The 14,600-nt window shown below is 38.3% G+C and overlaps 1 protein-coding gene across 3 annotated transcripts in view; it reads right to left on the reverse strand.

The window, feature by feature from the left end:
* tbc1d5 (TBC1 domain family, member 5) overlaps window positions 1-14,600 on the reverse strand; it is a 485,913-nt gene that overhangs the window by 255,279 nt on the left and 216,034 nt on the right. For all 3 annotated transcript variants that reach the window (XM_063044063.1, XM_063044064.1, XM_063044062.1), the window contains one exon: window positions 10,603-10,672. In XM_063044063.1, coding sequence (XP_062900133.1) covers window positions 10,603-10,672 — 70 coding nt within the window. The remainder of the gene's footprint in view (window positions 1-10,602; window positions 10,673-14,600) is intronic.

The raw sequence follows: 14,600 nt of genomic DNA on the forward strand, positions 1-14,600 counted from the left end.
GGGCTATGGGTAAGCCTAGGTAGTTCTAAGGTAAGGACATGTTCGGCACAGCTATGTGGGCCGAAGGGACTTTATTGTGTTGTAGGTTTTCTATGTTTCTAACTCCTTCAAATCAACCTAACGAAAGCTCTTCTGCATTGCCCAATGCAGATTTACCCCTCTTTATATAAGAACAAAGCTCTACCCAATACTCTAGGTGTAATCTCACTGAGGCCCTGTACATTTGTAGTAAGGTTACCCTTTCTTTGCATTCTATTCTGATTGCAATGAGGGCATTTGTTCCTTTTACTTTTCTATATCATTATTGCATCTACATGCCTACAACATGTATTTTATGTATGAGGGCACAGTAAGGCACCATTCTGTCAGTTTTCTCCTTTAAGGTAATATTTAGATTTTTTATTCTTCCTACCAAAATGGAAAACCTCATATTCTTCCATGTTACTCCATCCATCCTAGCAATTGCAACAAACTTGACTTGGTCCTTTCATTAAGTTGTTAAGATACAATGTAAATAGTTGATGCCCTAGCATTGATTCCTGCAACAACATATATATTCTGGCTTGCCTATCTGAAAATAATGCATTTATCCAGAATTATTTTATTCTGTTAGTTAACCAATCCTCTATCCATGTTGCATATTACTCCTAATGCCATGAGCTCATATCTTGTATAGTAACATTTTATGTGGCACTTTATCAAATGCCTTTTAGGAATCTAAACATCTGCTGCTTCCCTTATCCATCCTGCTTGTTACATTCTCAATGAGCTTTAGCAAATTTGTCAGCATGATTTTTCTTTCATAAGACCATATTGACTTGGCTTAATTACATGATGATATGCTACCATGTCTTTAATAATGAATTCTAGCAGTTTACCCATGACAGATGTCAGGTTAACATGAGTGTAGTTTCCTGCTTTTTGTTTCCTTTCTTATCTGAATAGGGAAATTTATGATACTTCAACATGCTGTAACCTTTACAGATTCTATGGAATGTTAGAAGAAGTTTTCACTCTACCTCCAACAACTCCTTTTAAGGTCTATGGATGTAGGCATCATGTCCAGGGAACCTTTCAGCCTTTAATCCCATGGGTCTGTTTAATAGTCTTTTCCCAGCAATAATGACGGCTTGAAGGTTTCCTCAATCTTTGTTCCTTGATTTTCTCCAATTAATTGGATGCTTTTACCATGAAGACATACAATATATTTGTTCAAAATCTCTGCTGTTTTCTCATTTCCCAGTTTCATCTTCTATGGGGCAAACTTTTGCTTTTGCTATTCTTTTTATATTTGCATAGAAATTCTCTTTCGATATGGTGTCATCCTCAACTCCGCTTTCGTGGATGGATCATCCTTTTCACTGTCTTTTCCTCAGTGGAGTACACTTTTGTTGAGAATTAGGAAATACTACTTTAAATGCCTGCAATTTCTTATCTTCTTACCTAAATAAACTATTTTCCCTGTCCACATTAGCCAGTTCTCCCAAACTGCCCTCCACAACCCACTTCCTTTGGTAGCTCCTTCTACACAGATACCACCCTTTTGTGAAAAAAATGAAGTTGCTCTTCAAACTACTAATAAGTCTTTCCCCTCTTACTTTAAACATAGGCCTTTTAGTTCTTGATTCTCCTACACTGGGAAAAAAGATTTCACTGCATTCATCCTCTTCATTTTATACACCTCTCAGTCTCCTATGCTATCTAGAATAAATTCAAAGCCTGTCCGACTTCTCTTTACAACTCAATCCCTCAAGACCTTGCAGCATATTTGTAAATCTGATCTGCACCCTTTCTAAATTAATACCATCTCTGCTATAGCAGGTGACCAAAACTGAAGTTAAGATGTGTGACAGTCTTCTACAATTGAATATCTATCCAATTTTCACCCTCCTTGATGCATTGCTGTTTCTGAAGTTTGTGTTCCAATTCACCATCACCTTGCATGGAGCCAGAGGCAAGAACTTTCCTGCTGTCAGGAAATTCTGGGGCAGATTCAGGAGAGAGACACAAGAGATCACAGGTTTGTGGTTGATAATGCTGTGGATAGTGTAGAACAGATTGTGGAGAAAGTTTGTGCAGATTGTGCAACTTTGACGGATCTATATATGCATACCTTAAAATCCCTCTGTTCCTCCATACTGTTAAGAATCCTGCCATTAACCTTATATTGTGCCTTCAACTTTAACCTTCCAAAGTGAATCATTTCACACTTTATCGGACTGAACTCTATCTGCATCTCTCAGATGTTGGAATCTACAGCAACAATATGCTTTAGGAACTCAGAAGAAAAGAATTGCAGAGGTATCAAGTCGAGACCCTGCATCAGGACCATGAAGGAGAATTACTTGAGCAACATCTATGTGGGGTGGGGGAGGAGAGTTGGGGAGGGAGCGCAAGAGAGAGAAAGGGAGTGTGAAAGAGTGAGAGACAGAATGAATCTCCAACCTCTCTAACCCCTCCAGAAGCTGCCAAATCTGAGTTCCCCCAGAATGTAGCATAGTGGTACAGGAGGACGAACACAACAATGAAACACAACAGGTGGAAAAAATGATGTGAGAAGGAATATGAATATCTGTTTGAATACATAAAATGTTCAAACCCGAATGTTTGCTTTGCTCAGACCCTTTACACAGGCCAATAAAAATGGATGTACCACATTGAAGTGTTCAGGCTATAATTATCAATTTGATAAATTATCAAAAAATTATCTTCTGTAATGGTACATTTAGGCATAGTGTTCATCTCTAGATTACTTCAGTTATATCGGGATACAAGATCAATTTTTAATGAACTGACATTGTCAAAGATATCATTAAATCTCCTTATTGCACATATCCAAGGAGACAAAATTCCATAGTAGTGCAGAAAAAGATGATATACAGTAGAACATAAACACTATAGCACAGTACAAGCCCTAAGGCCCACGACCCTTTAACTTACTCCAAGATCAATCTAAGCCTTTTCAGCCACATAGCCTTCCATTACTCTTTCATCTATGTGCCGATCTAAGAGTCTCTACGATGTCTCTAATGCAGGGGTTCCCAATGTATTTTATGCTATGGACACTGACCATTAACTAAGGGGTCTGTAGACACCAGGTTGGGAACTCTGCTCTAAAGTATCTGCCTCTTCTCACCATCCCTGCCAGTGTATTGTACACACTCACCACTCCCTCTGTAAAACCTACTTCTGACATTCTGCCCCCCCCCATATGCTCCAACTACTACCACCCTCTGCCTTCTGTTGGCAAGCTAATTCTGAATCCATGCTGCCAAGTTTCCTTGGATCCCATGCCTCCTGACGTTCTGAATGAGCCTACTACCATGAGAAACCTCGCTGAACACTTGACTAAAATCCACATTCACGCAACCATTGCTCTATCTTCATCAATTTGTTTTGTCAATTCCTCTTAATCGATCAGGCTCATGAGGCATCACCTGTCCCTCACAAAGCCATGTTGACTACCTGTAATCAGACTATGTTTCTCCACATGCTCATAAATCCTGTCTCTAAGAATCCTCTCCAATAATTTGCCCACCACTGATGCAAGACTCACTGATTAATAATCACCAGAGTTATCCTTATTACTTTTCTTGAACAAAGAAATAGCATTTGATCAACCTCAAATCTTCTGGTACTACTCCTGTGGCCAGTGAGGATGCAAAGATCAAGGCACAGCAATCTTTTCACTTGCTTCCCATAGTAAGCTAGTGTATATACAGTCGGGCCCTGGGGACTTAACTACCTTTATATCTTTCAAATGTTTCAGCACATCTTCTTGATTAACACTGAGATTTTCCAGTATTTCTGGATCATTGGGAAGTTATGGCTTGTACTAAAAGACGGGTTACACTGGAACCCAAGGGAGACCAATACCACTGCGGCCAAGTTTGCTTGAGCAGTTGAGGAGGGTTTAAACTAACTTGTCAGGAGCATGGGGACAAGAAAAATAGGGCTGAGGATGGGATAGTTGGTATACAAGAAGATCAAGAAGATGCAGTATGTAGTGAGATGGTGGGGAAGGTCAGACAGATAACTGAGCAAAATTTCAGTCAGTGTAACATGGGGGCAAAATCAAAAGCGGTGATGAATACAGTTCTGAAGATGTTGTATTTCAATACACGCAGAAAATGGAATAGAGCGGATGATCTTGTAGCACAGTTAGAAATTGGCAAGTATGACGTTGTGGGCATCACTGAGTCATGGCTGAAAGAAGATCATAGTTGGCAGCTTAATATCCAAGGATGCACCTTGTATTGAAAGGACAGACAGTTAGGCAGAGGGTGTGGGGTGGCTCTGCTAGTAAAAATGAAATCAAAGCCTCAAGAAAGAGATGATATGGGATCAGAAGATGTAGAATCATTGTGGGTAGAGTTAGGAAACTGTAAGGGTGAAAAGAACCTTATGGGAGTTACATACAGGCCTCCGAACAGTAGCCAGAATGTGAGATATAAATTACAACAGGAGATAGAAAAAGGCAATGTTACCATAGTCATGGGGGTCTTCAAAATGCTGGGAAAATCAGGTTGATGCTGGATCCCAAGAGAGGGAATATGTAGAATGCCTATGAAATGGCTTTTTAGAGCAGCTTGAAGTTGAGCCCATGAAGGGAAGGCAATCCTAGAGTGGGTGTTGTGCAATGAACTAGATTTGAGTGGGGAGCTTAAGGTAAAGGACCTCTTAGGAGGCAGTGATCACAGTATGATAAAATTCACCATGCAGTTTGAAAAACACAAGTCTGCTGTATCAGAATTAAAGGGAATTACAGAGGCATGAGAGAGGAGCTAGCCAAAGTTGATTGGAAGGAAATACCAGTAGGATGATGGCTGAACAGTAATAGCTGGTGCTTCGAGGGCAATTCAGAAAGCGTAGGATAAATACATCCCAAAGGTGGAGGGCAGCTGGTAGCAAAGAAGCAGGACATCCGCAAAAGGACCGATTAGGAGAATGGGCAAAAAAGTCACAGTTGGAACATAATATAGGTAAGTGTATGGTCATGCACTTTGGTAGAGGGAGCAAAGACGTACATGGGAAAAAATTTAAAAATCAGAGGAACAAAGGGATTTGGAAGTCTTTCTGCAGTATTAACTTGCAGGTTGAGTCTGTTGGAAGAATGTCAAATGCAATGTTAGCATTTATTTTCAGAGGACAAGAATAAAAGAGCAAGGATGTGATGCTGAGGCTTTATAAGGCATTGGGCAGACCACACTTGAAATATTGCAAGCAATGTTGGGTCTCTTATTTAAGAAAAAATGTGCTGGTATTGGAGGGGGTCCAGAGGATGTTCAGGAGATTGATTTTGGGAATGAAAGCATTGACGTATTAGTAGTGTTTGATGGCTCTGGGCCTGTATTCACCGAAGCTTAGAAGAATGGGAGGGGGGCAATCTCACTGAAACCTATAAAATATTGAAAGGCCTAGATGAAGTGGATATGGAGAGTATAGTTCCTGTTGTGGGTAAGTCTAGGACCAAAGAACATAGCCTCAGAACAGAGAGAGATTTAAATTTAGAACAGAGATTGGGGGGAATTTCTTTAGCCAGAGAGTGGTGAATCTCTGAATTTCAATGCCATGGATGACTTTGGAGGCCAGTCATTGAGTATATTTAAAGTGAAGGTTGATAGGTTTTTGATTAGTCAGGGCACTAAAGGGTATGGGAAGAAGGCAGGAAAATGGAGTTGAAAGGGATAATAAGTCAGCCATGATGGAATGGTGTATCAGATCTGACAGGCTGAATGGCCTAATTCTGCTCCTTTGTCTTACGGTCTTATATCAGCTTATTCTACACTGACCTCACATTTGTCAAGGTTATGCTTTTATCTCTGATTCCCTTCTCTCACTTTGTCCTCGCCTTCTTATATGTGTAAAACACCTTGAAGTTTTCCTTAAACCTACTTACCAAGGCCTTCCCTTGTCCCTTTCTTGATATCCTACATCCATTCTTAAGCTCTTTCCTGGTTACCTTGTAACTCTCAACAGCCCTGTCTGATCCTCGTTTTCTAAACCTCAAGTATGCTTCTTTCTTCATCTTGACTAGATGTTCCACATCTCATCAACCATGATTCCTTCACCCTACCATCCCTTCTCTGCCGCGATGGGACAAACCTATCCAAAACTCCATGCAAGTGCACACTCAACAAACTCCAAGTTTCTGTTGTGTATTTCTCTGAGTATATCTGTTCTCAATTTATGCTTCCAAGTTCCTGCCTAATAGCAACATAATTTGCCCTCCCCCAATTAAATATTTTCCCATACTATCTATTCCTATCCCTCTGCAAGGCTATGTTAAAGGTCTGTGTCTCTGAAATGTTCACCCACTGACTAGGTTCATTGTTTAGTATCAGATTCAATATGGTTTTTACTCTAGTCGGCCTATCTACAAATATATCAGGAATCTTTCCAGAACACAGCTAACGAACTCCACCCCATATAAATCTTTTGAACTAGGAAGATTCCAATCAATATTAGGGAAGTTGAAGCCACCCATGACAACAACTCTCTTACTTTTCGCTTACTTCAAGAATCTGCCTCCCAATCTACACCTCAGTGTCCCTATTGCCATTGGGAGTTCGATTAATTATCCAATAGTGTGATTGCTCCTTCGCTCTTTCTTATTTCCACCCATACTGACTCAGTAGACAATCCCTCTAATGATGTCCTCACTTTTTGTAGCTGTAATTCTATCCCTGGTTAGTAATGCCACTCCCCCATATCCTTTACCTTCCTCTCTGTCCCTTTTGAAACATGTAAACCTCAGAACATCCAGTAGCCATTCCTGCTCACGTGACAGCCAAGTTCCTGAAAGGACACAACTTTGTACTTCTCATATTAAATTAGACACATTTCAATCCACCCAATTGACTACAATTATACCCTTTCCACTGCCTATCCTTCCTCACAGTCTCTCTACATGCTGTATCAACCTTAACAAACTGCCCCACCCGCTGACCTATCATTCTGGTTTCTATCTCCAAACTGTGTAAACTGCCAGATATTTAAACCCTCCTCAACACCTGCCCGTAAGAATACCAGTTTCCTTCAATTTAAGCTGTAACCTATCCCTTTCCTACAGGCCATACCTTCCCCAGAAGTGATTCCATTGATCCACAAATCTGAAGCCAACTTCCTTCACTAGTTCTTCAGCCAAACATTCATCTGCCAAATCACCTTGTTCTTACCCTTGTTGGCACATTGCACAGGCAGTAATCCAGAGATTCTTAGCTTCCAGGTTCTACTTGTCAGTTTCTTACCTAGTTCTTCACATTGTTTCTTCAGGACCTTGTCCCTTTTCCTACCTATGTTATTGGTACCAATATACACCACAACTTCTGGCTGCACACCCTCTTTCTTAAGAATGCTGGGGTCCTTATCTGAGATGTCCCTGATCTTGGCAACTGGGAGGCAATAAAGTCTCCTGTCTGTTCCCCTAACTACTGAACTCCTATTAACACTTCTCTATTCTTCTCTCCCCCCGCTTTCCCTTCTGAGCCACAAAACCAGACTGGGAGCCACAGACCTGGACTCTACAGCTTTCTCCTGGTGGGTCGATTCCAACCCTCCGCCCTCCCGTCAGTATCTAAAATGGTATACTTGTTATTGAGGAGAACAGCCACAGGAGTACTCTATGCTGTTTCTGTCTATTCCTTTTCCCTCTCCTGACAGTTACCCAGCTACCTGCCTCCTACAACTTAGACGTGTTTACCTCCTTGTAGTTCTTATCTATCACCGACTCATTCTCTCATATGGGCTGAAGGTCACTCAGCTCCACCTGCAGCTCCAGTTCCCTCATACAATATATAAGGAGCTGCACTCAATGCATTTCTTGCAGATGTAGCAATCAGGAAAACTAGAGGCCTCATAGATTTCCCACATCTTGCATGGAAAGCACACCTGAGATCCATTTTCACTATTCTAGCTAGGTATTCATAGACAAAGAGAAACCTCAACTTAGCCTCTGCCCCTTCTCCATGACGCCTCTGGAGCTAAAGCGTCAAGCTCCCCCACCCTAATACTATCCTATTTGCATATGGCCACTCCACTAAAATCTAACTGCTTTTTATTGGCTCTTGCCAAGTCCCTATTAAGCCAAACTATCTCAATCTCTGCAGAAAGGCCACTGATATGAACAAATATAATAATGAAAAATTTTAAGGTGTAAATATAAAATGTGTATGAGGAGACATTGGGAGGACTACATGAAAATAATAGTTAACTGTTCTTAAAGATACAATGCAATATTGCAGCAATTCCAGGCAGAAAACTCATAAGCCTTCAGTATGTCAAACACTGACAGGCAAGCATTAAGCACATTTTTTAGATTATTAACAGAGTTTATGATGAGTTGTCTTCAAGTGATGATGTTTCATTAATCATGACAGAATTTTTCAAATAATTTTATAACTCTAGCTTGCACTGCAGAAGCACACAGGCAAAATCAAACTGCTGGGAGATCTCAACATCTGTGGAGGCAAAGAGAATAGTAGGCATTTCCTTCCTCCACAGATACTGATTGACCAGCAGTTTACTTTTTGCAGCCGATTTCAGCATCTGCAGTCTTCTTTTGAGCTAACAGCTGATTGCAATTGATGTATATTTACCCAATGGCGACTTCAGTTAAATAAAGAGGTGTTTGCAAAGAGGTGTTAATTATGTTCTCTTCAAGTGCTGAAAAGGTTACAAATGCAAAATAAGTAACTGAATGAGAATTTAGTAACTCCTGGTTTACAGATTTATAACGGGACATTCATCCATTGAACAAAACCACCTGCCTTATGACTGTACTGTTCATTGGGAATTTAACAAGCAATGTTTTCCTGGCCATGCATGAAATAGCCTACTGTATATATTTTTATTTTGTTCTGAAAATACACTTTGATTAGAAGCTAATGAAAAGGTTGTACTTGTTAAGTCACTAAACTACAGTGCATTCTAGTAATTTTACTTCCTTTTAAAATTACAAGAAACTTGGAATTAAAGTATTCACTTAGAGCAGTCAATTTGTCATTGACAAGATCTTTATAGACTGTGGATAGCATTCTTTTTTTTGTATATTATTGTTGTTAAGCAAAATCACCAGCAAATCCCACTTGAGTAATTCTCGTATTTCTTTTATATAACAAATTACACTTAATTCTGATGTCCAAATTCAGTTTTTCAGGAAAAACCTTTACCTTTTAACAAGCTCCTTTGTCAGTAACTAATATTATATAAAGAGAAATGATGACAATTTGGGTGAATGTTAACAGAGTATCTGCAAGGATTTATCTCCCTTGGGGCATGCATGGTTTATAATACAAGATATCACTTGCTAAAATGAAACAAAACTGTAAATTAATCATGTTACTTTATAGCTAGTTTTTCATCCCTCCTTCACTGTTCCATCCTGTCAAAATCTACCAAGATAAGATTGATCACCATGTAAATAAGTTAACATCATAGCATACATGATATACACACCAATCTTATTTAAAACAAACTAGATGCTTGAAGAAACCAACTTTCAACAAGGGCTTTAAATCTACATTATATTTGAAATAATTAGACATTATTTTACTTGATGGTGTTCATAAAAGAATGTTTTTTATATAAATAAAATGTATTGACGGTGGCAGCAGGATAGATTTAAACCCATAATATTTGCAAATCAGTAACCATCAGAAACAGAATAACATTAATATTCTGTGATGCAACATTAATATTCCGTATCACTTTACCATAAGCAGAAACATAATGGCATTCCTTGTACCTCTGATACTTTTTATACCATTATTGTCCCTTACTGAATCGCCTCTCAGAAGTAAATTGGTACATACTGATTCAACTTCTATCAGCACTAAGAAAATAAGTCTCATAAAATTTGATTACAGTTAGCCACAGAACTATGAGTCACAAGGAAAAGTAATATATTTCTGAGATTAAACAAAAAACTTAATTGGCTGTCTAAATTTAGAGATTCACTTTGTTCATTGAAATCTTTCAAGTGTGTGATCATTCAGCATAAAACTAAGGAAATGCTTCATTATCAGAGGAGTCACCAGACTGATGAAATGTTAAACAGAAGTCTTATTGCTCTCTTGGTTGAATGGAAATATCTATTGCTCAAACAAACACTGGTATCAATCTTGATGTACTGGTCAACATTAAATCCTCATCCAACATGTCTACAATTTTCTGGCCATTTCTTTCTGAAGCTTTATGTTGAATCTCATTAGGCATACATTACTTGCTACATTTCCACTTACAAAACACTGACTACATTTCAAAACATAACTATGGCTATATATTGTTATAGATTGTGAAAAGAATTATATAAATGCATGTTGTTTCTTTGCATCAGTTTGATAGACTTAATATCCAATTGAGGAATTACAGAAGCAATAAGATGATTAGCCTTGCTGAACGTTCTGTCACGGTTCTCGTGTTATACAGTATAAAACGATAACTACATCTTAAAAATACTTGAGATTCAAAATATTCCATATACACAAAAACAAATATTAATTCAGAATAAGTTATCAAAGAACAAAAACAAAATTTTTTATTTTGTTTCAGCTGAGTACAAGGAAATCGGCAATGAACTTATTCTGTAGGTGAAAAATATACCTATAACAGCTGTATTTTCCACTGTCCAATACTGATTGCAATTTGGTTTCCTCATTTTCATTATTCTCACCTGCAGAACACAGAAGCAAAAAAAAATCATCATAAATGTAATTAAAATAGTCTGCACAAATAATTTAGGTCAGCAATTATTGTTAAAAATCACTAAAATTTCAAGAAACTCCTAACAATCCATATTAACTATTTAGTATTAAATATATGTTATTATATATACTTCTAAATCAGAATGTGTCATTTTATTTTCTCTTAAATAACAATGCTTCTTAGCTGATACCACAGATATTAGTAGGTCTACATAATGTTGCAACAGGGTTTAATCTTCATATACAAATTAGCCAATAAACATGACAAAATATTTGATTTGGTGACAACTGAACTAACTTCAATACAGATCACTGCCAGTATTCACACCTGCATTTTCCTCAGACCCTAAGTAAAAATTGAAGGAGAAAACCGAGACAATTTTTCTTCCTTCTACACTTCTAGATCAGCAAGGTTCATGTAGCACTCCTTCTGTTGTCTTGGCCAATTCAACTTAGCACCCAGTGCAAGTCATGAAGACTGATACATAAACGAATTGAAGTCCTTTATTTTTAAGTTACTTGATAGTGTCCCGATATCTGGCCAGGTGACAAAATTGGTGGAGGAAGCCAGAACACTAAATTTCAAAGGTTCAGTCATTACCAAAGTATACAAACCCGAAATTCTTCTGCAGAGAGCCACAAAACCAAGAAAGAAAAGCATGGCAACTCAATCATCAATCCCCAAATCACTCCTCTCCACACAAAAAATGAACAAAAATGGAACAGGCACATCGATTCCCAAATTCCCTGTGCCCACGCAGAAAAACACAAGAAAGATCAGGAAAAAAAAACACAGAATATCAAAAACCATAAGACTGGAAAAAGTGTACAGTCCAAGTCCATATCCAAAACACAGAAAACCGGGGTAACATTCTCCAGGCACAGCGGCAGGCCATTCCCTTTCTGGCAGCAGAGCGATCCCACCAGTGATCAAAAGGCAGGCAGCCAGCACTCAGCTTCCATATTCGCTCGATGTTTCAATCTCCCTTGTTGCTTTAATCGGTGAACAATGGAAGCTATAATTGGCGAAATGGTTCGTGCCCCACAGCTTTCACACAAGATGCCTCTACCTCCCGGAATCTTCTCAGAGACTGCAGAGCGCTGAAACACTCAAACCATCTCCAAACTGAACTCAATATGAAAAACAAATGTAAAAGCATCAAAGAAATGAAATATATGGCTTCATGATCTATCCAGAAGATGTTGACCGAAGGAGCGTTGTATGCAGTTGCCATCTTGACTGGAAGTGACCGTACATGATTTTAAGATTAATTAAAATCACTTTGGAAGGACAAACTCCAAGGCAGAGTACAAAGTAAATGGCAGGATACTTGGTAGTGTGGAGGAGCAGAGGGATCTCGGGGTACATGTCCACAGATCCCTGAAAGTTGCCTCACAGGTGGATAGGGTAGTTAAGAAATCTTATGGGGTGTTAGCTTTCATAAGTCGAGGGATAGAGTTTAAGAGTCGTGATGTAATGATGCAGTTCTATAAAACTCTGGTTAGGCCACACTTGGAGTACCGTGTCCAGTTCTGGTCACCTCACTATAGGAAGGATGTGGAAGCATTGGAAAGGGTACAGAGCAGATTTACCAAGATGCTGCCTGGTTTAGAAAGTATGCATTATGATCAGAGATTAAGGGAGCTAGGGCTTTACTCTTTGGAGAGAAGGAGGATGAGAACAGACATGATAGAGGTGTACAAGATAATAAGAGGAATAGATAGAGTGGATAGCCAGCGCCTCTTCCCCAGGGCACCACTGCTCAATACAAGAGGACATGGCTTTAAGGTAAGGGGTGGGAAGTTCAAGGGGGATATTAGAAGAAGGTTTTTTACTCAGAGAGTGGTTGGTGCGTGGAATGCACTGCCTGAGTCAGTGGTGGAGGCAGATACACTAGTGAAGTTTAACAGACTACTAGACAGGTATATGGAGGAATTTAAGGTGGGGGCTTATGTGGGAGGCAGGGTTTGAGGGTCGGCACAACATTGTGGGCCGAAGGGCCTGTACTGTGCTGTACTATTCTATGTTCTATTAAGGCATTATTTAGCAATGAAATTAGGAAATATTTGCACAAAGAGCAGTGGAAATGTGAAACTTTCTCCTGAAAATGCTGCATCATTTGAAGGGGCCTTGATAGATCTTATATCAGGTAAAGATATCTAAGTAGATAGAGCAAGAGTAGGTAAATGAAGTTAAGCTACAGACCAGTCATAATCTAACAGAATTATAAGAATGGGTTACATGGCCTAATGATCCTTCAATTCTAAATGAATCCCCATTAAATTTCAACTTTTTTAACTATTGTTGTGACAGGATAAAAAATCAGGGAAAACTTCCTCCTATACCATACTGTCCAAATGAAATCCACTATTATATCAACACAGAGAGTGGCTGTTTAAAATGGTTTTCACATTTCATCCATGATATACAGCATAAATTTAAGAAAAATATTTAAAAGTTATCATTTTCAAGTTATTTCATTTGACAGTGATAAGCTACATTATTTGTTATAAAAATAGCAAATGTACAATGTAGATTCATGAGCAACATTTGGTATTCCACCAGTGTACTAGCTAACTCAATCACTGGCAATTAAGAATCAAGTCAATCTTCTCATGGGATAAATAGTATGTCTGAAACATCTTCATTACATGATACTTCCTTCATGATACCTGTAATACAAGCATTAACTGAACTCAGAATGACCACTGAGTATGGTAAATTTATACCTTCTATTCGTCCAACCATATACATAAATTTATAAAGTCAAGGGAGGAATATGTTACTTTATAATGAATTCTGATTCCAGAATACCATCAAACAACCATAGATGAGATCATATGCAAATGAACAATCATACATTGCCTCTTTAATTTTTCTTAGAAGTATAAAACTGTACAGTGTAATATGAAAACATTACCAAGAAAATTACATTTAACACTATTCACAGCCTTTCTAAAGCATAAGACCCCAAAAATATAATGAGAGAGCACAGAATTTATTAATGTAGTCAAATATATCACTCCATGTTATGACTGAAAGACCTATTAATTACCTTGTATTCAACAATATTCTTCACACCAAAACAATAGCTGTAAGAAAAGAGGGCAAAAGATGTCGGTGACATATTCCCACGAGGTAGAAAAAATTACTTGGAAGAAAGGCAAGTTGGCAACCTTATGAAAAAGGGATTTGGTGAATAGCATTACATAAATAGAAAACATTCATAATGTCTATATATTAAATTTAAAGGACTGGATGGGATGGGAATCTGAGGACTCTGCTAATGTTTAGAAATCTGCGGTCTGGATTCTTTGTTGAGAGGGTGTTTTATTTGAGAAGCATTGTGCTAAAGCCAAAATATAACTGGATGTGAAAGTTTGAATCTGAGCATCACCGTATGGGACAAACAGTGATCAACATTGCAAGAAAAAAAGTTCCATGCATGATTGGTTAAGCACTTTAAAAATACAGACATGGCTGAATATAAGTTTGCCAGCTGTAGTACTGATTACTTTCTTTAGTTCACAGGCAATAAGAGTTTAAGCATCAAGAGTGAGTGATTTAATGAACAATTTTGCTCTCAACTTGTTGTCTGATATCAACTCGAGTACTAAAATCTAATCTTGTGCTCAGAGCACTCGTGAATAAAGCAGTTCATCAAAGCAATCAGACTCAAAGTTTTCATCTTAAATTGATCTAACTGCATTTTTAAAAGTTTGCTTCTGTTTAAACATTTGCCTCTTCATCTGCTAATCAATTCCAGTAATTGTCATTTTTGGAAGCTCCTATAACAGGAAAAAAATGTTGCAGCAATCAAGCTACCAAATATTTTTTCTAAAGGGTAATCCTTTCCAGATTTCAACCAATGTTAGTCACAAAAGCTGATTCAGAGT

Source organism: Mobula hypostoma, chromosome 3 (assembly GCF_963921235.1).
Source record: "Mobula hypostoma chromosome 3, sMobHyp1.1, whole genome shotgun sequence".
In the NCBI taxonomy this organism is placed as follows: Eukaryota; Metazoa; Chordata; class Chondrichthyes; order Myliobatiformes; family Myliobatidae; genus Mobula; species Mobula hypostoma.